Below are 25,079 nucleotides of genomic sequence, written 5' to 3'. Positions count from 1 at the left end.
TTAACAAGCCTTAACAAGTAAGATCGAATTAGGTGTCATTGAAGGTTATGTCCACATGACAATGGCAATAATTTCTAAAACCTCTAGCATCTACAAGAGTCCTTTGTTCAAATAATAATCCTAATGATAGATTTATATTAGAGGGAACAGAACGAGCTGCTAGCAGTTATAAATATTTGTGCAAGACTTCATATGGCATAGGAAACAAGACTGGTGCTCTTGTGAGAGTTCATGTGTAACACCTTACCTCATCGGATCCTTTGACCAAGTCTTAAGATGACGAAGAATGCCTCTCCCTCTGTAGCTGCAGTAGAGAAGAAACATCTTTTTCATCTCTTTACTAGACTTGTTAAATTATGAAGTTCTGTATTTTCAAAGTCGGGCTCTGAAATGTCATAAGTTAGCATTAAAAAGAGAAGGCAGACCTGTGGAGCTCAGCTTTAAAATGGAAAAGTGAATTGTTACGATTTGACTTGACAGTAATAAAATAGGAGCAATTCATCTTCCACATTACAGAAGAACAAGAGTCTTACTGACATCAGACTTCTTTATCAGAAACACAGATACTGACACACAATGACCTAACAGCTTCCAAGTTCTTTGCTGACATGATTATAAACTAGTATACTGTACCCAGACAAAGGTTAACCACTACATATAAAAATCAATAAAAACCAAATTTCTTCTGTATTGCACAGGGAACTACATTCAATATCTTGTAATAACCTTTAATGAAAATGAATATATGTATATATATATGCATGACTGGGACATTATGCTGTACACCAGAAATTGACACACTATAACTGACTATATTTCAATTAAAAAAAAATACTGTACCCAAACACAATTAAGTGTGAAGGTAGAATGAAGACATTTTCAGACATGCAAGAACTTAGAACATTTACCTCTTGACATGTTCATTTTGGGGAAGTTGCTTGAAAATATTCTGCAGCAAAACAAGGATAAAAAAAGGGAAAGACCAGTGACCCAGGAAACCACAAAACAAATCCAAAGAGCAGGAAAGGGAAGTTCCCAAATGCTTTGCTGTGGTGCAACCGGAGAGATTGGAGGAGAATGAGATGCCCAGGAGGGAGGACACTAGGGGGAAAAAATGATGTGTGGGAGAAGGGAATGGTAATAAGTGATAGTATAACAATATAATTAAATAACTGGGGAAAACTGACAACTAGACAAATGGCACAAGAGACCCCTCCCAAAAAAGGCAAGTATAAATACCAGTGGAAAAAAAACTCATACAATTTAAAAAAGGAAATGAAAGCATAGTGTGACCCTTGGTTTCAAAGTAAAGAGAGCCCTGCCCTTAAGGATAAAAGTTTAGTGTTGGAATGTAGTGGCCCATCAAACTGAATGGATAAAGTCCATGTAAATTATGGAAGGCCTTCAAAGCTGGACTCAGAAATTTGTGCCCACGGTGTGATAAGCACAGAGAACCATACTGGTTCTTGAGGAAGAGAGTAACAAGTTAAAGGCAGGACTGTAGTGACATTAGCCTGACAGCAGGAGTGGCAGAGAGCCAAGGGATAAGTCTGTTGCAACTTTCCAGGCATGAAGTAGAGGAATAAATAGACAATAGAGAAAGAAAAGCGAACACACCAGAAAGGCATTTCAGACAAAGACTACAGGGCTCAGATATCAGGAGTGAGCAAAGGGTGGGATGGTTCCAGTGATTTCGGTCTGTGAGCTGGGAAAATAGTGAAGGTTCTTATTTAGCATTGCTGTTTTATTATTACAGTTTCTCTTTCTCCTCTCCCTCCTTCTCCTATTCCTCTCTCCAAGTTGACATTAAGCTCCTGGATGGTAGAGACTAAATCCTGTATTTGTTTCCTTGACACAAGCTCTGGGTCCTACAAGAGTTACTCAGCTGGTTCTTGTGACTGTGACTTTGGGTGGCAGTGGTGCTGCTGCTGCTGCTGATGGTGATGATGACAATGATGTTTCAATGGTAAAATCTGAGCTTCCATGAGATATCAGCTCCTAACGGGAGTTGGAAGAAAATGCTTTTGAAAATACTGCTGTTACTTCTTCTGTAGTGAAATGCCTTCATTTTTCCTTTCTTTAGGAACCTTTGCTTAACTCCATCTATACAGGGATCCCCCGCTTTTCCAAAGTTTCCTCTATGCCACTTTGCTTTTACAAAAGACTGACATTAATGCCTGTTTTTACTAACTGAAAGAAATCTGAAAAAGATTTCACTTCTACAAAACAAGGCAAAAAAGTAAAAATATCATTCAGTGCTTGTTTTGCAGAGAGCCTGTCAGAGAGGCAGCGCACACCCTGAGCAGTACAGTGACACCCCAACCTCCTTCCCCTGGAACTATGCTCAGCATCTCACATCAAGGCTCCCTAGCTTTGGACGGTGTCTGTGAGCATCTGTGCTTTATCTTGATTTATTCTGTGCATTTTTCAGCAAGATGTGTCCGAAGGTAATTGCTTTTTCACTTTATGTCATTTCAGCCTACAGAAGGTTTCACAGGAACACTCTACTTTTGGATAGCAGGAAAATCTGTATCTAAGTAGAAATAAAACCAAGCAGTATTGGAGGACCTGTCTACAGTTAAACTTACTTCTAAATTCTTCTTTCATATCCTTTTTTGGCTGAAAACAAACAGACTCTTCTTTAGGAAGTAGAGCTATTTAAACAATCTCTGCCCTGGGAGTATGGGCCTTTCACATCTTGTTTTCGTTTCATATTTTTAAAAAATGTTATTTTCAACGCAAGCACTAGGTGGCACTTGTGATGTATTCAATAGTTGCCTCAGATCCTTTTTGGAAAAGGTTTGGTAGGAAAAAAATGTAATAAATATTAAAATGGGAAAATCTTCATTACAATAATGAGGATCAGGTCTTATGATTGTGTTTACTATGTTACTATGTATGAGCAATATCTTTATGCAGTTTTTGGATTTAAAATCTGGGTTTTGCTTCCTTTATAAAAAACAGCAAGAGAGGAACCAGCATTTCTACAATACGTGAAAACCCCGTATCACTAAAATAATAAATAAGGGTGTAATATTTGATTTGCAAAGACTGACTATAGGTGTTCTTTCAAACAGTTTCTCTACTGTATTTAAAATATTGTAATTTGTAACAAAAGATTATAAAATAAGGTTTCCAAGATCCATCGATTGTGTAAAGCAAAATAATTTATCATCAATTTAAAATAAGGCACTACAGCTTAAAGTTTTTTTGAGTAAGATTAACCAAAAAAAAAAAAAAAAAGAAATTTAAAGCTGATATTGATGTTTCAGGACCTTTTTTTTTTTTTAAACCATCTTTAAAGTAATGACAGAATGAGTTTAAGCAAATTCATTGTCTCTTCTCATATTTGGTTTGGCAGTTCCTATTTGGCTAAGTTGCTTAATTATGGTCCCACTTTACTGCAGAGAGATTTCAAGTTCTTTGAACAGAAATGTGGGTTGAGAAGGTATTATTTCAAGTGGAAAATACGGTTGCCAAGTACCATGGCAACAACAGTAGCCTGTAGACCCTCTCACATTATTGCATCTTTTCTTTGCTTCTTGTGGAGGGCTTTGCGGTAACCATTTTATGGATTAGGTTCACTCGCAGCTCCATCTCACTTCTCTATCCTTATTCTCCCCTTGTCTCATTTTTGTTTCTTATTTTAAATGTACTTTTCCTTGCTGTACCTTTACAGGGTAATTTAACACAATGCAGTCTTTTTGGAACAAGATGGGTTATAAATAAATTAATAATAATGTTAATGCGCTGCCTTGTAATTGCTCTAATTTGTAGGTTTGAGATGAAATTGACATTTTGAAGGTAGTATCTCATGTAGTAGTAAACTTAGCATGTCAGAACTCAGAGCTAAATATGCAAAACCGCACCAGTACTGAACAAATCTCAGATCTCAGTGTAACAGATGAGTTTCTTTGGTTGCATATGATAGGGATGGATTCTGGCTAACTTAAGCAAAAAGGGACTTTAACAGAGTACTAGCCAGGAACTCATGGGATGGACAGGAAGCTGGAGGGCCAGGCCTGGACACAAGACATGAATGAGGACAGCTCCTGGAGTCCAGGCAGCAAGAAAAACTTACAGATACTGTCAAGGTGCTGCTGCTCCAATGTACACTCACCCTTTGCCATCCTTGTGTGTTCCTACTCAAGACTCAAAGTTCTAAGAGTCCAGATTGTTTAATGTGTTCTGTTCATTCATAGATTTCTAGTGCTACAATCATGGGAAATTTAGCATGGAATAAAAACTCTGTCTTGAAAGGCTGACAAAATATAAAGAAATATGAATTTGTAAAAATGAAAATCCCAGGAGTCCAGCTGTCTTTCTTTGGTCACATGTGGCTCCTTGGTTACCCTGGGATGAGAAATATTGATTTACATCCCAACCAAGATTGTCCACAAAGGGGAGAAATAATGCCCCAATAATAAATTGGGGTGTTCCTAGGAAGGGAGATGATTGCTGGCCCCCCCAAAACTATCTAGGGGCACTAAACTACAGGAAGAGTAGATTGTTAGTTCCTATGTTGTATTGTAAACCCCTATAATGGGTTGAATAGTGTCCCCCCCAAATTCACGTTTATGCAGAACCTCAGAATGTGATCTTATCTGGAAATAGAGTAACTGCAGATGTAATTAGCTAAGGGCCAAGATGAGACCTTACTGTATTAAAGTGGGCCCTAAATCCAGTGAGAGTGTCCTTGTAAGAGACAGAAGAGGCCTACCAGAGGAAAGGTGATGCAAAGATGTAAGGAGAGATTGGAGTGATGCACCTACAGTATGAGTCACAGAATGTCAAGGGTTGCCAGCAACCACCAGAAGCTAGGAAAGAGGCATGGGATGGATGGATCCTCCCTCAGCCTCCAAAAGGAATCACCCTGCCAACTTCTGGCCTCCTGAATGGTGAGAGAATAAAGTTCTGTTATTTAAGACATTCAGTTCATGGTAATTTGTTATGGCATCCCAAGAAAACGAACATAACCCCCAAGAATAGTTTCTTTGTGCAAAACCCTAAGTGGTAATACCATCAAAGTAGGTGCTTAGTAAACGAATTTTAATGAGAATGAATAAAAGTTCTCTCTTTCAATTTCAAGAGAAAATAAATCTATGAATAGTTTTGTTTATTTCTTCCACAAAGAGCGACTGAATACCTCTTACGCACCAGGCATTGTTCAAGGGGCTGGAAATACAGCAGTGAACAAATCAGGCAAGCTCATGGAGCTGCATTTAGAGGGGAAACAGTTAAACAAGTAAACAAGATGTATTTTATCAAGATTACGGCAAAGAAGAAAGTGAAACTGGATGCTGTGATCTAGAATGACATACAGAAAGTGGGGAGTCAGTTCAGACTGGGTGGTCAGGCAAGGAGGAGAGAGATGAGACCTGAATTCTGGAAAGCCAGACATTCGTGACCTGGGGGGAAAATATTCTAGGCAAGGGGGAATGAGAGAACCCAGAGCTGAGTGACCACTGAGAAGTGAAAGGGGGTGAATGGGGAGATTAAAGCAGAGATAGATCACACCTTCTCTTCTACGATATGTCACAGAAGTGGAGGATTTAAGTAGTAGAGTAACATCATCTGATTTAAACATTTAAAGTCAGTCTGTTTGCTGTGTGGGGAAAAGATCATAGGGGCCAGGAGGAGCAGGGTGCACCTTAGAGACTGTAGCCAGATGAGAGGAAGTGGAGCTCAGATTAGGGTGGTAGAGGGGGTGTAGAGAAGTGGACTAATTCCAGGTATGTGTGAGGTAGAGTCTGACAGGACTAGTAAGTATTAGTTAAGTGTCTTCTCTTGGTCCAGGATTGCTTGAACGTCTATAAAAGACACAAAAAATATTATGTTACCAAGGCTCTAATATCCAGGAGTTTTGCATTTAACTGGACAGATGTGTATTTGTATGATATATTTATAAAACATATAGACTCAGAATGCCTCAGAGTGTGATAGAGGCAATAAATGTAGGAAAGAAGGCTCCCGTGTGGGTAAAGGTAACAAGGAAAACTTCATGACTGTGAGATGGGCCTTTGAAGATACTTTGAAGTTGGATAAGCCAGCAACAAACGAGAAAAGTGGAGAATAAATATGCACTGTTTGGGGTAGCTGAAAAAACTAATCTGCTTGTATTAGAGAGTTTGTATACAGTGAATAATACCAATTAAATTAGATCAATAAAGTGATGATAGATGATAGAAGGCTTTGAAATGCAAGGTGAGTTTAGATTTAAACTTCTAGAGAGAAGCAAGATGGCGAAGTAGAAGGATGCTTGTAGCTTACCCTCTCCCACAAATACACCAAAACTCACATCTACGGACCTACTCAGCCAACCAGAGCACCTGCTGAACTCCGACAGAACATTGCCCTCTTCGAAAGACAAAGACGCCAAAAATCTGGTAGGAGAAAAGGAAAAAAGAAAGAAAGAAAAAAAGCAAAATGGTGCGGGACCGATCCCGCAGGGAGGGAGTGGCAAAGGAGGACTGGCGCTCGTTTGCTGGGTACTCCCCCTCCAACGGAGAGGCCAGCGGGATGGAAGGGGAGCTTCCGAGGCTCAGATCTGCCCCGAGCACCCCTTGAACGGCAGAACTGAGTTAAATGGGCACAAAGGGTCTCTGTGACACCCAGCCCAAGATGCGAGCCAGCAGCTGGGGGCTGGGACAGGCCACCCAAGCCAGGCGGAGGGCTGGGGCGGCTGCACTGAGGCAGCCCCAGGGGACTACAAGTGGTTGCATGCCATGGCTGGGAGGTGATACGGAGCAGAACCACCTCGGTCCCCCATAAATTGCAAAAAAAAAAAGCAAAGCAACACAGCTGGTGTGCCCTGGGGGGAGGGGCGCCATAGCCTTTGTCTCCTTAGACCTGCGCCACCATTACTGGTGCACCTCCCGAGAAGAGAGGCGGGGCTCAGCCACAGCTGCCATATTCTGTGCGCAGCAACCAGGCAGGGGTGGGGGCGGGTCCGAGACCTGAATCCACACCCGGGGGCACCGCAACCTCCTAGGCAGGACTGAGACTTGTTTACAACCGGAGGCAGATAGGATCTTTCTGCCCTGGTCCCTCAGAGAACTTGTGCTGCCAAAACAAACAAGGAGCTGAGATTTGGCACAGAGCAGGGGCGGGGCCGTTCTGCGGTCTTCCCCAAGCCCGCCTTCGGAGCACCGACAGGAGGGAGCAGGCAGCTGCACAGAGCAGCGGAGCCACCGGCGCCGGGAGAGGGCGGGTGGTCCCCTGCCTACCTGGCAGGAGTGCAGCACCTGACCAGGGTGCTGGGAAGGGGCGCAATCAGCCCACCTGCCTCCCCAAGCCCAGCATCTGACTGCAACATCGGGAGGGGGAGAGACCCGCCTGCCCACCGGGAAAGAGCTTAGCACCTAACCCAGTGTTGGGAGGAGGCACGATCTGCTAGCCGACAGCCACTGGGAGCAGCACAGATGAGGGCGCCAACAGATGGCCTCTGGAAACAGCAAGCTGAGTACGCAAAACAGGGCGAACACACAAAGACCTCTCAATAAAATCATTAAGAGCACACATCTCCAGGAGAACTAGATAACTGATACTCCTTAAGCCACAGAGAGATATGAGCAAGATGAAGAAGCAGAGGAACCACTACCAATTAAAAGATCAAGAGAAATCCCTTGAAAGCACAATCAAGGAAACAGACATTGATGGCCTACTGGATCAAGATTTCAAAAAAGGAGTGATCAAAGTACTGAAAGAACTAAAAGAAATACTGTTTAGAGATATAAAATATGTCAAAAATGAAATAGAAGCTATAAAGAAGAACCAAGTAGAATTAGTAAACTCATTTGCTGAGATGAGAGCTGACCTAAAGGCTGTACAAAGCAGGCTAGATAATGCAGAGAAACAAATAAGTGACCTAGAAGATAGGACAATAGAAAGCACCCAATCAGAAGACCTGAGAGAAAAGCAAATAAAAAACAATGAAAACAATATAAGGGACCTATGGGATAATATAAAGCGTGCCAATCTACGCATAATAGGGGTTCCAGAAGGGTAAGAAAGAACAAAGGGGATTGAAAAGATATTTGAAGAAATCATGACTGAAAACTTTCCAAACCTAAAGGAATCAGATATCCAAGTACAGGAGGCTCAGAGGGTCCCAAACAGGAAGAACCCAAACAGACCCACATCAAGACATATCGTAATCAAGATGGCCAGAGTCAAGGATAAAGAAATGATCCTAAAGGCAGCAAGAGAAACACAAAGAGTGAGTTTCAAGGGAACCCCCATAAGGCTCTCAGCTGATTTCTCTACACAAACACTACAGGCCAGAAGGGAGTGGCAAGATATATTCAAAGTCCTGAATGAGAAAAAAGATGCAGCCCAGGATACTCTATCCAGCAAGGCTATCCTTTAAAATAGAAGGAGAGATAAAGAACTTCACAGTCAAGCAAAACCTAAAAAAGTTTAGCAACACTAAACCCATGCTAAAAGAAATATTGACAGATATACTCTAAATAGAAAAGAAGCAGGATGCTACAAAAATGAGAAACTCATAACTGGAAAGGAGATAATTGCCATGAATTACAAAAAGAATAAACATAAAATTGTAAAAGAAGACATCTAAATCATCAAGAGTGGGAGAGGGAAGCAAGGAAAGCCACTGTGGAAAACAGTATGGAGATTCCTCAAAAGACTAGAAATAGACTTACCATATGACCCAGGAATCCCGCTCCTGGGCATGTGTCCAGAAGGAACCCTACTTCAAAATGACATCTGCACCCCAATGTTCACAGCAGCACTATATACAATAGCCAAGACATGGAAACAGCCTAGATGTCCATCAACAGATGACTGGATGAAGAAGATGTGGTATATTTGTACGATGGAATACTATTCAGCCACAAAAACTGACAACATAACTCCATTTGCAGCAACATGGATGTTCCTGGAGAGTGTCATTCTAGGTGAAGTAAGCCAGAAAGAGAAAGAAAAATACCATATGAGATTGCTCATATGAAGAATCTAAAAAAAACAAAAAAAAAAAAAAACAAAAAAAACCCCCCAGAAATATAAAACAGAAACAGACTCATAGACATAGAATACAAACTTGTGGTTGCCAAGGGGGTGGGGGGTGGGAAGGGACACACTGGGATTTTAAAATGCAGAATAGATAAACAAGATTATACCATATAGCAAAGGGAAATATATACAAGATCTTGTGATACCTCACAATGAAAAAAATGTGACAATGAAAATATATATGTTCATGTATAACTGAAAAATTGTGCTCTACAATAGAATTTGACACAACATTGTAAAATGACTATTACTCAATAAAAAATGTAAAAAAAAAAAAAAAGAAAAGAACGTAAACTTCTAGGCCAAGGGTCAGCAAACGTTATTTTTTGAATGGGCCAAATAATAAATGCTTAAGGTCTTTAGATCATAGACGCTCTGTCCCAACTCCTCAAGTCTCTGTGGTGTGAAAGCAGCCGGGAACAACACTTTTTAAGTGAGTGCAGCTGTTTCAATAAAACTTCATAAAAACACGTGGTGGGCCAGATTTTGGTCTTGAACTAGAGAAGAAAAACAATGAAATAAAAGTTGTGTTTTATCAATTTTTGAAGTAACCACAGAAGGGATCTTCAGGGCATTTCTTAGTTACTCAATATCCATTTCCCCATTCTTCCTTCCTTGGAATTTCCAGACTTTGAGTTAGATGTGAACTTCTCTGTTATGTTTAGAGAGAAGCTGAGTGAACTCCCAGCTCTAGGAGTGGTCTCAGATTGGCCTAAATTCACCAGGTCATATCATTCCTCTTTCCACAATGATTGGTTCATGTAAACCACATGTAAGCCACACAGTGCATGCCATTTCTCAGGCACAGATGTCAGTATAGGAAGGGTATCTGGACTAATTTTGTCCAGTAACATGCAATGCATCAGTTACAGTAGTGGGCTTCTAGGAAAGACGCCTTCTCACTTCTATGGAAGAGCCACCAGATTGGACATTTTTTCCCTTTCTGGGTGGAGCTGCATATAGATATGAAACTTGAATTTCTGGATTCACTTTGCCACTCTGAGAGAAGTCAGGTTTCGAACAATGCTGACAAGGCAAAGCAGAAAAAGATGAAGAAACCAGGTCTTTGAGGACATGGTTGAACTCAAATCAAATCAACCCTGAAGCCTATCCCACCTTGGGCTTTTTAGGTTGTTGTTTAAGTCTGTATGAGTTGAGTTTTCTGGTACTTGAGATTAAAAGTATTCCACTGTCATAGTAAACATAATACAGAGTGGCAAGACACAGGAGTTAGACCAGGTAGGAGACTAGGCATGAAGTGTAAGGCACAAGGCAGCAGCGAGAAGAGTCATTGAAAACAGTGAATTGATATGTGAGGCTAATCTGTATCAATACAGCCAGAATTCCTACACTGAATAAAAGGCTAAGGGGAAAAATTTAGAGAATATAGGGAGTGAGAAGTTTAAGCCCACTACCAAGGAAATACGTGTAAAACATAAGAGAATTGGAGAGTCAAAGATGAAAGAGACATTTATTTGAAGAATCAGCCCAATCATAGTGCAACAGATATCATTCCAGCAACAACAGATGTAAGGCAACAAGTATTTAAAACATAAAGTGCTCATCACAAAACGTACAACCAGGGTCCATAACTCAGTGTGCAAAACCATAAGTATGGTAAAAGGGAAAAATAATAAACATCTATGAAAATATGATAAACTAGTGAGAACTTCTGGGTAATTTCTTGGAATGGAGGAGGGGTAGGATTAAGAACCAAAAGGTACAGGGTGGGGTGACTGGATGACAGATTGGGAAACTCTTATTAGAAAGGGTAGGACTGATAAGCCATTCCAGAGGTACTGGAGCTGTACAGTAACTTTTACTCGAAGACATCTTAAAGGCCCTGCTAGACATTTGACAGACATATGATAAACATACCCCTGGTAGACATTTGACAAACACATGATAAATATACACTGGCTAGACATCTGACAAACATGCAATAAGCATAACCACAGCATGATTACCAGCCATCAGCCCACACACCCTGCGTTTGCTCACTCTTCTCAAGGCTTAAGGTCTCACCCCTTCCGTATCTCCAGGGGAAATATACATTGACTTTCAGATCACTTATATTTCCATTAGCTGATACTACTCTGCTATCTTCTTTTACCACATTGTATAGATTTTTATCGCTGTACATTCCTACTTTATTTTATTCTGTATTAAAGGTTTCTGGAACTAGACTCTGTAGCAGGAGCTACAGAAGTATTCTTCTCTGTGTTGGGCAGGAACTTTCCACACTTTGAATCTAGAGTGGGGCTCTAATAATAAATGAGAATTTGGAAAATGGTACAAAGAATAACAATTTTAAGAGACATTTAACTTATAGAAGAGAATGTTGGTGACCTTGATGCAGGTGAGCATTTCTTAAAAGAGACACTAAACACACAAACTATAAAGAAAAGATTAGTAAAAAGCCATGTTTTAGAAAATAATATCTCAGAAGAAAGATAAGAGGAATCATGATTGTTTCTCAAAAACTGAAGTTTTAAGAGATGGTGAGATGACTGCACTGGGGTTTTGCTACATAATCCACAATATAGTAAATGTATTGGTTTAGTTATTGAATGTGCCAGAAAATTACTTCACCCAGTTTTGCCCATAACATGAACTTTCTGACTGGAATTTGATAATGGCACGATAGTGAGGACATGGTGTATACATACAAAAAATGAAGACAATGATCAGTTTTGTTTTGCTTTTGTCCACAGACCAAAAAGAAATGGGTTTCACAGGAGGAGCAATGTCCTGATAGGAAAACAGCTACTGAGAGGATTTCCAAAGGAAGCTGCCAGACTCAATGGGAATTTTTCCCTACAATAAGAACACATTTCTCCCCATAAAGTAAAAAGACTCTGGAAAAATTTTCTGCCCTCCTCTAAGACCAAAATTCCTGCCTGCCCTTGACATAGATTTATAATTTCTAGCTATTCCCTAAATGAGGAGCTCTCAATTAGGAATTTGAGAATTATTAGAATCATCTGCAGAATCTAGGGGGAAAAAGATAGAGATCTTGGACCCAATCCCAGTGATGTTGATTTAGTAAGTCTGACTGGTGCCCTGGCATCTGTATTTTGAAAAATTATATTCCCCAAGTGAATGTTTTACAGTACACACAAATGTCAAATCATTATGTTGTACACCTGAAGTTAATATAATGTATGTCAGTTATACCTCAGTATAAAGCAATTCTATTCCACAAGTATAAGGCTAGTGTAAGGCTGATGGAGCAATTCCATGACAGACCTTTGGACTACTGACTATGATTACACATTCTACTTTTTATTCCACTGTACCTCAATCCTTATGACTGATCCCAGTCCCATGTTATTCTGTCTATTTGCTCACATGATTCTCCTAGGCCCTTGATCAGTAACCTATAAATGCAAATCCTATTGAACAAATAATGTGTGGAGGAAGCAGGTAGCCTGTTAGCACCAAATCAGGCATACCTCATTTTACTATACTTGGCTTTATTGCACTTCACAGATAATTGCATGTACAGGCATACCTCATTTTACTATACTTGGCTTTATTGCACTTCACAGATAATTGCACTTTTTACAAAATGAAGGTTTGTGGCCATCCTGTGTTGTCCAATGATGGTCAGCATTTTTTAGCAATAAAGTATTTTTTAATTAAGGTATGTACATTGTTTTTTAGACATAATGGTATTGCACACTTGACAGACTACAATATAAGAATAACTTTTATAGGCACTGGGAAACCCCAAAATTCATATGACTCACTTTATTGCAGTATTCATTCTACAGTGGTGGCCTGGAACTGAACCCACAGCATCTTCAAAGTACACCTGTAATAATAGTGAAATGAGATGATGAGAACATGCTTAGAAAGAGAAAAAGTGACAGAGAGCTTGAAAGCACATCAAGACTGAGGCCTAAAAGAAGAAATAATGGAACAGCTCTTATCAAATTGGAGGAAATGGCTAGTCACTAACCCTCCTCCTTCTGTCCTTTCACAGAACATTACCTACAGCGTAATCCCTGCACCAGCTGGCTGCTTAGCGACAACTTCCCATTGGTCACCTCCCCGCAGAGGGACTCATACAAAGCTTCTCTAATTTCCCTTTCCAAGAGTGGAGGAGACATTTCTCTTCTTCAGGTTACTCTGTAATTACTTCCATGAACGCTCTACATTTTTTGAAATAGCTGCTTCATGGCTTTTCCTCTCCAACCTCTCCACACTGGCTAAACTCCCTGTAACAGAGGTCACCCTCCTTTCCTGCCTACTACCTTCCAAAGTTAGCAGAGGAATTCTGGACAAACAAGAAAAATGGTCATTTCTTTTACACTCTAATTTTTGACACCCATGGTTGGATGAGTGAGATTAAAATGGTTGAAAAGAAAGATTCAGGAGGATGTTTCTGAATTTCACTGGGATCACTGCCTGGGTTTGATGATTTCTAAATACTGTTTCAATTGCCCTCAGGGATAATCTCCTTTTGCCTTAAAATAAACAATTATATCCACATGGCAAATACTGCGCTTAAACTTTTAACACCAGCTCTTGATTTGACAACCATATTAGAAAAAAATACTTGACCAGTTACCGAGGCAACATATGAAATGAAATTTCTAAGGATCTTCTAGGAATTTTATCAAATGTTAGTATTACTATAAACTCTTGTCTCCAAAATGTTTATGTATATCCATGTGAAGCTTGAGTTAGGCTATTACAACTAGTAACAAGTCAGACTTGAGGATACGGTTAACCGTGCCATTAGGTGTACGCTATAGAAGCCTAGATGCCAATTAACGCTGCACTGAGAAACTTACTTTTATCAATTTTATTTTCTGAGAACAGCCTTCTCCAAACCTAGTGACCAGGCCTCCATCTGACTTGGTCTGGATAATGCTCTTGTAGTTCAAAAGTCTTAAGCTCTCTTTCCTGTTTCAATTTTTTGGAATGGCTTAAGAGAAAGCTTGCATAGAAGTTAAGGTAAAAGGGAAGTCTAAATAACTTTGGACATCATAGGGACATTTAAATCTTTGTAGAATTAATTCTTGGGACACTATCATATTTAGTCTATGTGACAACCAATGATAATTCCTCATGATTTGCCTTTTTTTTTCAGCCATTGTCAGTCACAAAACCATCTGGTTCCTCTACTGCCACATAGAGACTTGAACTCCCATACTTCTACTTCAGTTACTTTTGTTCTTAGTTGAAAAAAAAACAGCATAAGAAAGAGCAGGTGTTTCCATTTTAAGTTCTCCAGATACAGAAACTTCATTAACATGTTTAGCTGGCATTCCAAGAGTTATTAGGTTAACTAATATTTATCAAGTGCCTACTACGTGCCAAGCACTGTTCCAGATACTAAGGATACCACAGAAATAAACACAGGTAGAGTGCCTCCCCTTTCAAGGAGGGAGGTAGAGTGGAACCCCTGAAATACATACTCTATTGGAAGAATGTTTCTGAGGTCTGTGCTTAATTGTTGTACTAAAGATATGATAGATAGCCTTTTTTTGAACTAGTTATTTACTCAAAAGTTCCACCCAGATTTTAACTAGAATCAGCTAAAGACTTCCTTGCTCCAAAGTAAAAACTAAATCTGAGGTTTTTGTCACTTCCTCTTTATATTATACAAAGTTGGTTAGTTTTACAGTTTTTCACCTTAGAGATTATTCAAGTTACAAAATGTTCTACACATTTATAAGATTCTTTGTTTAATGATTGCCTATTACATAAATTTATCTGGGAGCACATTTTTAAGTGAAAAAACTGGTAGTAAAAACAGGAGTTTTTTTGTTTTGTTTAATTTTTTCATCTCCAGCTTCCTGATTTCTAACCCCTTTACCAAAAAAAAAAAAAAAAAAAAAAAAAAAAAAGTCAAAACATAAGCACAAGTATCAAGAAGCTAAATCCTGAGACAAAGTCATCATGTTGCTATTGTATGGTTTCTACACCCTGTCTTACCTAAATCATTGATTTAACTTTCAGGTTCATAATCTAAGTTTGGTTTCATTATTTTTCTGCTTAAAACTTAAGTGCTGGCCCAGACAAAAGCCCTTGCCCATTTAACTACATTTGAGCCTTACCTGAGGTCTATAAGGTAAATAACAAGGTGAGATGTTTAGATTCTACTTTCCCTCATTGCTTTTGTAAGGATAGATGTATTATATATACTATTATTATATATGTTACCATTACAAATATTATATATATATATATATATATATATATATATATATATTTACCAGTTTATTATAAAAGGATATGATAAAGGATACAAATGAACATCCAGATGGAAGGTATGTGGGAAGGGGCACGGAGCTTCCATGCCCTCTCTGGAGGAGCCACTCTCCAGGCACCTCCATGTGCCTACCAACCCAGAAATAAGGGTATTTTAATAGCAAACTGAAAGGGGGGTGGGAGAAGCTGTTATGTATTTATAAAAAACACAATATTAAATTAAAGATAATTTTCAGGGTTTTATCTTGGTAGATTAGAAATAATGATTTAATTACTGCATTTAAAATAACAAAAAGCCACAATTTTGGAGAAAGCCTAAATAAATATCTAAACCTGGGCCAAGTGAAAAGCTGGATAAAACAAGAAATCCAGCTACTATAAAAGAGCTTTACCACAGCTGCTTATATCAAATAGTTCCATGTAGGGGAAGAAAATTTTTCCTTTATCCTTCTAGGTTCCTTTGGCTGGTCTACTAATTAAATTAACATAAGAAAGATTAACAAGAGAAAAACAAACAGATTTAATTTCATACAAACTTAAGAAGAGACCAAAGCAGGCTGTTTATATCCCTTTTTAGACAAAGAATCAATCACTTGTGAAGATTTGACAAAACAAAGGGGTTTTTGCTTGTGGTAGCAAATTAATGAAGGAGTAACAAAGTTAATACAGCTTTCTTGGCCTCAAATTCCCTGTCTCAATGCTCTCCATCCTCACGGCATAGGGAGGATACCTTCCTATGGGAGCTTTGCTTCCTGCTTTCAGGGGAACAAAGGAGGGTCAGTGTTCTTCCTCTACCCACTGTTTCTCAAGTAACTTTAAATCAAAATAATCAATATGCCACCTTGGAATGTTTGAGAACAGCCTGCCCCAAGCCCCACCATTCCCATTGAATAGAAGGAAGTACACCTTAACATCTTGGATAGCTGGTAGGCAGCTATGTATTATTCAATCATTCAGAAACCATTTAGGGAATATCTACCATATGTCAAGGAAAACATTATAAATGCTAGGGATACAAAGATTACAAAAACAAGACCTTAGCCTTGTGCAAGTTCATATATTGCACTGTATCAGTGCCCTTAAATGATTCTATTTTATAGGTGGATTTTATGTACTTACCTGGTTTAATACTTAGTAGTGACTTTTAAATTTGTTTCAGAAAAATATTTACTTTTAGGTATTGTTCATCATTTCCATATAGCCAAAATATCCTCTTTATGACTTATTTCATTTTCCTGACAAAATTAATACACATTTTTGAGGGTAGAAATTTTGGGAACTTTTCTACATGGAAAAAATAAAAAGCATGTGTATTTTTATCACTCAGAGATAATTACTGTTAGCATTTCTTCTAGAATTTTTTCCCATATATTTTGATTTCAAGTAACAGAAAACCCAACTTAAACTTGTTTAAACAATAAAGAAAACTGATTGGCTCATGTGAGTGAGAAGTCCACAGGCTGACTGGCTTCAAATGAGGCTTGACTCTTACAGCTTACTGTGTCAAGAACCCGTTTATTTCCTTCTCTCTGCTGTACCTTCCTTGATGTCTGCATCATTCTAAGACTGGCTCCTTTCAGGGTCCCAAGATGCCTGCCACATCTTCTTCTTGTCTAGTAGAACATTCTCAGCAAAAGTCCTAAGAGCCATTCTATCAAACTACCTTAGTGCCAATGCCTATTGTGACTCAATTATTGATTCCAAAGAGATGGATTGCACTGATTGGATAGCCTAGCTTCATTACATCACCTCTGAAGGTGGAGTGAGGTCAGCTTCTCTGGAATCATACGTATCTCTAAGGAGAAACTGGTGCCATTGGGAAGGGGGGAAGGAGTTTTAAAGAAACTAAATATTGTTAAAGAAATCTGAAATCATATTAGACATATTCAAACAACACATTTTAAGTCAGTCTAAATATCTGTACTATTTTATCTTCCTCTTCTTTATTCATCTTTAATTAGACTTTATGAATGGCCTGGAGTCTCACTTTTTCAAGGAAGATCATCCTCAAAATTTCAATAGGGAATATTCAATAAATATTAAAAAGAAACTATAGATCTATATTTATGAATAAAAATGTTAAATGGAAAAAGTTACTAAAAATCACGTGTGAAAAATAATGTGATTGTAGGACACTATTTTTCTTAACTGATTTATATACATAGAGGAAAAAATGATACATATATAGTAAAAGGTTAACAGAAATTAAGTGTTGTCCTTTTCACTTCTTTTTTTTAGTTAATAGTATACACAGGTTGGCATTTCACAGAATGATTAGCAGACATGATAGTGGAATCAAAGTATTACCTATGGCATTCATCAGTAATTGCTTATCTAAGGATGACTTTTTAATGAAGTCCTTCATCTCTGTATACACTTTGTTCCTAGAGTCCCCCGACCTCACACCCACCCCCAAGCTGCTCTTATCAGAAAACTGATCCACTCCACACAGTATCTCCAAACCACATCTTTGGCTCTGTTCTTTCTCTCTCTTGAGCTAGCTTCTGTTTCTCCCTACGTGTCTACCGGAAATCTCTACTTACATGTGCTGATAACTTCATGAGCAGTTAGTTCACAGGACAGTGAGCACTTAGATTTCCATTCTCTTGCCAGCTATCGTAGATCAACGGCTTAATCTCTAGGCCCTCAGATGAAAAAGGTGGTAACTTCTTCAAGAGAGAAGACTGAACTAAATTTCTTGAGGCCTAAAATCAAATTCATTATCTTCTTGTAACCACTTCCTTCACTTGAAACATTTCTTCCTTTCATCTTCAGATAACAGAATGATTGGAAATAGTAGAACTTTAGAACTAGTAAGGATGTAGGGGTTACCTAGCTCAATTCCTTTTCCTTTACTGTAATGGATGAGCAATTAGCCCTATCAGTTATCCAGTCCCATCAGTTCTCCTTCTGTAATATCTCTCAGGCCTCTTCTATTCTTTTATCATCATCCCACAGTAAATCTTTATTTCCTCCTGTCTTGGTTTTTCCCAAAGTCATGTGTTTTTTTTTTCATTCAGTCTTTCAACTAGTCCTGGGAAAGCTTCCAGACTGCGTATCCGAAAACAGTGTGATCATTACAACATGTTCTCATGAAAAGAAAAAAATTAAATGGCTTTACTGCGGTCAGACGATAAAGTCCAAAATCTAGGGCTAACCTAAGGAAACTCCTAGAGGTTCACCCTAACTTACCTTCCCTCGCCTATCTTCCAGTAGTCTACTAAAAGTCAAAGCTAAGTATTCATTTAATTTAATTAATTTCCATACTTTCTAAAGACAAATCCTTTAAGCTTTGAGATATAGTCAGGAGATTTTTTTTTTTAAGTAGCTAGGTGCAAGGGAAACAAGGAAGGGCTTAAAAGATAGAGAACAAGGGTAAAGTGAGGAGAAAGGAGAATTCACTTTTCCATAGTTTCAGTTTCTGCTCTGTAACTTTTCCACCAATACAAGCAATTTCCTTCCAGTATACTGACGGGATATGCATGTCATTTCCCCCACAACAGATCCACAAGCAGTCAGGAACTGTGTGCTTGTTCTAAGTTAAGCTGAGTGCTAAAGCTTTACAGGCATTTTCGTCTCTGATTTAGGAAGGTCAAGGTCACGCTGCCTTGGGAAAAGTGGAACGCCAAGATTCTGACCCAGGATCCTAGCTCTACGACATTTTAAAACTGTGCTACAAAAACGACTAGGCTAATCAAGAGAGGAATTGGCGGACCACACGAGGCTAGGGTTAGGCGGAAAGATAAGAGACATCTGCACCTGAATTTAGGGAGAGGAAAAAGAAGCCGCAAAGGCCTACTGCGGCCGCCATTTTGCGGGAGCCGAGAGGCCGGAAGTCCCGCCGCCAGAGTCTAGCGCCGTGGCCGTTCGCAGGCTGCGGAGCGGCGAGGAGGCCTGTGCGCCTCCGCGCCTGGGCGGTCCGGGGCGGGGCCGGGGGCGGGGCCAGGGCCTTGAGGCCAGGGGCTTCGCGGCGGGAGGCGGGGCCTGAAGGCGGGGCCCACGGCAGCGAGGCTCAGGGGTTCCCCGGCCGGGGCGGGGCCTGAAGGCCGGGCGGGGCGGCGCGGGGAGGAGCTGACCCGGTCCCAGCTTACAAGCGCCTCACTTTCTCGGAACGTGACTGGGCTGCTGCATCCAGCAGCTGGCAGCCGGCAGCTCTCGGCTAGGAGGGCTGAGGGTGGGAGATGACAGTGATTTCCTCCCTGCTTGGCCCACCTCGAGCATCGACTCTCTTCTCCCGCGGCCCTGGGGCTGCAGACATAGCAGGTGAGATGGGTCCCTGGGGCGCCGACCTGCTGGGTCTTGGCTCGGTCTTGCGGGCCCCTGGTGTTCCTGCCCTCACCCCTCGGGTTTGGGCAGGTAGGCAGCACCCCGCCTTTGGCCCCCAGGCCCGCAGTCCACTGCCTGCGCCTAACCGCCTCTGCCCCGCGGCGCCCGCCTTTTGGACGTGCGGAGCCACCCGGGAAGACTTATGTAGGGAAAGGGGCAGCATGTCCCTCTTGGTGACAAAGCTACCATTCCCCAGTTTGAGGAGCGCCTCATTGTACGTGCGTTCACTCTGTCGTTCTCAGACTGTTCCCTTTTATCCCGAGGGGTAGTCTCAGTTTCATCCTGGGAGCTTCTGCCCAGGTACCTGGAGGATTGCACCAAATTTTCTCCCTTACCCCTTTTGGGAGCATTTCAGTTACCATACGTTGTGACTCCCATGCCGTGGAGAAGCTGAGCGACCAACTTTTTATCGCAGGCACAGAACCCTAGCTGCCTTTCCACTTCCACTGCTGCCTGCCCAGGCTTTGGGTGGCAGCTGTTCTCTGGGTGGCCTATTTGATTACGGACTCTCCACATCCTTATCTTAGAGGGCCAAAGTCTGTCCCTGCTGGCAAAGGATGAGCCAGTGTTCAGCACTCCCCACCCTGGTCTCCAGGGAGGACATTTGGTCCCCTGCAAGTAGGTGGAGTGGGTGGATGGTGTGACTGTGGTTGTAGAAGAATGTTTTAATAATACTACACTGTATTATGCTTTTCCCACAGGATAAAGGAAGGATATTGAGTGTTTGAGAAATAACCTAAGAGTTTAAAGCTTTCTCTTTGAAACTAATCAGAACCCTCATTCCCATTTTCACTTAATAGCAGTTATTTACAATTTCAGGGATTTCTTCATGTTATCTAAACCAAATATGAGCAGCCAGAAGTGGTTGATGTGTAGCATTTCTCCACTCCCACCACAGTGAGTGGTCTTTTACTGTGACAGGTCAACTTTTTTGTTCTGTAATAAGCCTTGTTTTTAATGAGATGAAAAGACTGGATGCAATTTAAAAAAAAGTTTCTGTGTCTCCTGTTTATTCTAAAAGAATGCTTTAGGAAATAAATTCTCTTCCCATTGGGGAAAAAATTAAGATGAAAAAAAACTTTGTAAGTCCTTTTTGGTTATTTTGACTGTCCCTCGACTAACAAGTATTGCATTCATAATATCAAGGAACGTTAAAAGAAGCGTCATGGGAAGGGGCAGATAGGTTACTTTCCAAAGTTTTTCTCTTAATTTTCAACTAACTGAAAGTTAAACCTGGACATTGCTACAACTATTTGACCATCACCTTGAGGGAAATGAAAAGCTCTCCCTTCCCTCCTAACAATTAAAATCAAACTAAATTAAACTGAATTCCTCTTAGTTGTTTGGTATAAAAGAAAAACTGATAATCTTACAACACATCCCATCCCTCTATTTTAGTTGGAGGCTCTTTAATACCAAGAATGTTTGATGAACTGATACAGGACAATGAATTATATTTACTACCATTCTTATTATTAGGACACACAACTCCTAATAGCAATTGCTACCATTTCTTTAAGGCCTTTTTGTGATAAACACTGTAATGAGCTGTGTATAAAATCTCCAATCCTCACAATATCTTTCTGAGGAGGTTTCTACTCTCATTTTACAGTTGAAGAAGCTGAGGTGCAGAGAAGCTAAGTAAGAGTTGATAAGTGATAAGTCCAAAATTGGGTTCAGGTCTGATTGACTCTTTTCACTGAACATCTGCAAGTTTAGTTAAAACTCTTGGTTTAAAAATTATTGGGATACATTGATATGCAGGTGTGATACAAATAAGAGGTAGTGAGGAGTGTTAAGTTCTAATACTCTAGGCAAAGAAGTATAGGGAACTTTAGAAAAATAACAGAAGACTGGACTAGTTTATCACCTTAATCTTTAGCACTGCCTTTTCAAGTCCACATCTCTCAGGGGCTCCAAATGTTTAACACCTTTGCTCACTTGTTTACCAGCTCCTACTTCAATTATGGGTACCCATACCAACCAGTAGTTTTCCCAGGATATAATTTGATGCTTATTTGGTAAACATCAAGTATGTGAGTATTACAGGTTTTGTGTGTATTGACCACTCCTATCTAACGCTAGTAGGAAAATACTTGTCCTAATCCAGATTAAATGTAATGTTTTTAAGTAGTTCAGTTTGTACCAGGGTAGCACAGAGAAAATTATCTCATCCACACCCCCGTGTATCAGTTGTTGCTTGTCTCTGGCCTGCCATTTGAGTCCTTAATGTGATGTGGGTGTTTGAGAACTTAGCCTGGGCATTGTACATTTCAGGAAGCATGAGCTTTTTTTTTTTAACTTTCTACCTTATATAAGGCCACTTTAGATGGTTAACTGAGAATAATCTGGGAATTGGCAGTTGTCACCATGTTAATTTCAAGTTACTAATAAAAGCTGATTAGTTGCAGAGTTGTTCAAACCTAACGTTCATTATGTCCCTGCCAGCAAGAGGGGAGTCTGATAAGTATTGTCATATTAACATAAAGTTTTCCTTGCTTTGGCATTTTCTGAACATCTTTAGAACATTTTATAAGACATTTTGTGTTCTTTAACATTTTATGAACAGCTTTAGAACATTTTAGAACATATTTTGTGGTCTTGGGCCTGCTGCTAGAGTGAAAAACTTAGAAAACTTAACATTCAAAAAAAAAAATCTAAAGTAGATAATTTGAAGTAGATAGTTCTTAAAAGAGAACATTGATCCACTACAGGATGAAATGTTTATTTAAGAGCAAGTAATTATTTTAGTCTCAAATCTCCTGTGTGCTCCAGGCACTGTGTTAGGCACTAGGGACACAAAAGTGAGCAAAAGCATGTACAATCCCTGCTTCTATGGCACTTAAAGTCTAGTGAAGGAGAGATAAATCAGAGAGTCACTCTAATACATAATATAATTGTAAACTGAGGAAAGTGGCCTAAAGTTAAGGAAGATGATTCTACTTGAGAAAGACTCCTGGCCTGGTCATGGTGTTAGAGAAGCCTTACCTGATAAAAATGACTCCTGAATTGATTTGGATATAAGTCGGAGGATGAGTAGGTATTACTATGTAGAGAGTGGTTGGTCTAGGGAAGAGAACATTTTAGAGTGAGCTGCCTGTGCAAAGTTCCTGTGGCACAAAGGGACTATGGGGCATTCAAGACAGCCAGTATGTGTGGCTGGTGTAAAAGGAACTAAGAGTAGGTTGGTGGAATGCCATCATTTTCAGTTTCATTCTCTCTCTTACATGCCACCAAAGGTTATATTTAACTTTTATTAAGTGATTAGTTTGTGCCAGATGTATTTATAAGGACTTTACTGGAATAATCTCAAGATCCTGTGAGGTAGGTACTATTGCCATTTCACAGATGAGGAAAGTTAGGCCCAGAAAAGTATAAGTTACTGGTTCAAAGTTGATAGTGCTGTTATACTCTTCTTCCTATCCTATACTCAAGTCTGAACACAGGCTGGAAAGGACCCTCCTGTCCAGGGTGACTCCTTGATGTAGCCCTGAGACCTTGAAATTTCCAGAGAATTTTGGATGCAGGTGGACAATCAGCAGAGACTCTGTGGTCCCCATGCTCTCATCCGCTAGGTGGCTGGAGTGTGGATCACTGGAGAGGACTACAGGGCATCACTGCAGCTGTACTATTTGTGGATCTTATTTTACTCATGTCTGATACTGAACATAGGACAGCAACATAAATACTTTGAGCTGACCAACCTTTGCTTAAGAGGTTATTGTTAGCACACACTCCCACCTTTTCATTGTATTTTTCTCTGATAGTTGAAAAAAGTTTGCATATTTATTGGCCATTTAATAAATTTAGGTTTGCCAGTATATCCTTTCAACTAGAATTCTTTTTGATTTCACACTGAATCTTTCTTTCTTTCTTTCTTTCCAGAGATCTGGTTGGAGTTGGAGAGTGAAAGAAAATGAATTCTCTTTCTGATTCATCTGCCAAGAACTTAACCATTGCAGTCAACGTGACCAAGACTGTGGCCTCAACAGTAACACATGGATTTAATTCCACTAATGACCCACCTTCAATGTCAATAACAAGGCTTTTCCCAGCCTTACTAGAATGCTTTGGCATAGTCCTTTGTGGCTACATAGCAGGAAGGGCCAATCTTATAACATCAACACAGGCCAAAGGACTGGGAAATTTTGTCTCCAGATTTGCACTTCCAGCTTTATTATTCAAAAACATGGTTGTACTTCATTTTTCCAATGTGGATTGGTCTTTTCTGTATAGTATCTTAATTGCCAAAGCTTCTGTATTTTTCATTGTATGTGTATTAACCTTATTGGTTGCCAGGCCCGATAGCCGATTTAGCAAAGCCGGACTATTCCCTATTTTTGCTACACAGAGTAATGACTTTGCATTGGGATATCCTATAGGTAAGTAATTTTTTATTTTTTAAGCTTAAAAAGATTTCAGGTGTTTTAGAAGGTAACAAATTTAAACCTTTATTGTTAGCCTTTTAAATAAGCATTTGTTAGTGATTTATACTTACTCTTATATCTAAGAGTATATTCATATTTTTTTCTTAAATATTTCAAGTCAGTATGAATTATATTTTTTCCTTAACTTCAGAGTTTGAGGCATCTTCAAACATCTATCTAAAATATATGGTCATGTCCAAATAAACTTTGCAAATCATCTTTCTAATAGTATTCTTTTTTTTCTCAATAATCACATATGAAAGAAGTTTAATTTCCAGAAGACCTCAGATTCTGATTTAAATTATGTAAAAAAGATAGCTATACATCTGTTTAAAAACAGCCATTACTAAATGTTAGCAGTGGAAATTTATGAGTGCCTTTTTCCCTCCCTTATTTTTTTACCATCTAGAATATATATTAATTTACATTAATGCTTGTTTTTGAGCTTGTTATTCAAAATGTCAGTGTACTCTGAAGTTAATTTCTTGTTTAAGAACAAAAATGGTGAGGCCTTTTTTTACCTTTCCAACTTTTCCTTCTTTAACTTTTCAGCTCTTTAAACAGCCTAATTTTGTGTTTTTATGTGTGTATGTTTTCCTGATGAGACAGTAAACATACCAGTTGGGGATGTTGAGATATCTTGGAAACATATTCTATTTTCCATAATATCCTGCCACTAAGAAAATGTATACTTAATAACTACTTTTTTCAATTAAAGTTTATATTGTGCTTTGATCATGCATCATAATGTAGAGGCCTGACTATTACGGGTCTAGTCATTCATTCCATTCCTTCATTCATTCATAGGAACCTGTTACATACTTGTGCCTAGCTGCTGGGAATACACTTGTAAACATGATTCTTGTTTATACTGAATTTACATTTTAATGATAAAAATTAAATAAAAATAAAAATAACATTACATAATGACAAGGGCCATAAAAATAAAGAAAGTAGTGTTATTTTATGAGAAGGCGGTATTTGAGGTGGGGTTGGGTTGGGGCAGTCAGTGAAGGCCTCTCTGATGATATATCTTCTGAGCAGAGACTGGATGAAACTTAATGAAGT

The 25,079-nt window shown here is 39.4% G+C and overlaps 1 protein-coding gene across 2 annotated transcripts in view; it reads left to right on the top strand.

Annotated features, from left to right (window-relative positions):
- The first annotated feature begins 19,358 nt into the window (after window positions 1-19,358).
- The window catches only part of GPR155 (G protein-coupled receptor 155), a 38,551-nt gene continuing 32,830 nt past the window's right edge, over window positions 19,359-25,079 (top strand). For both annotated transcript variants that reach the window (XM_006174768.3, XM_032479716.1), the window contains exons 1-2: window positions 19,359-19,521; window positions 23,470-23,966. In XM_006174768.3, coding sequence (XP_006174830.2) covers window positions 23,501-23,966 — 466 coding nt within the window. In that variant the 5' untranslated portion in view covers window positions 19,359-19,521; window positions 23,470-23,500. The remainder of the gene's footprint in view (window positions 19,522-23,469; window positions 23,967-25,079) is intronic.

The sequence above is a fragment of the Camelus ferus genome, chromosome 5 (assembly GCF_009834535.1).
Source record: "Camelus ferus isolate YT-003-E chromosome 5, BCGSAC_Cfer_1.0, whole genome shotgun sequence".
NCBI lineage: Eukaryota > Metazoa > Chordata > Mammalia > Artiodactyla > Camelidae > Camelus > Camelus ferus.
Note: the sequence above shows the minus strand (reverse complement) of the source record. Positions and strands in the feature narration are given on the sequence as shown.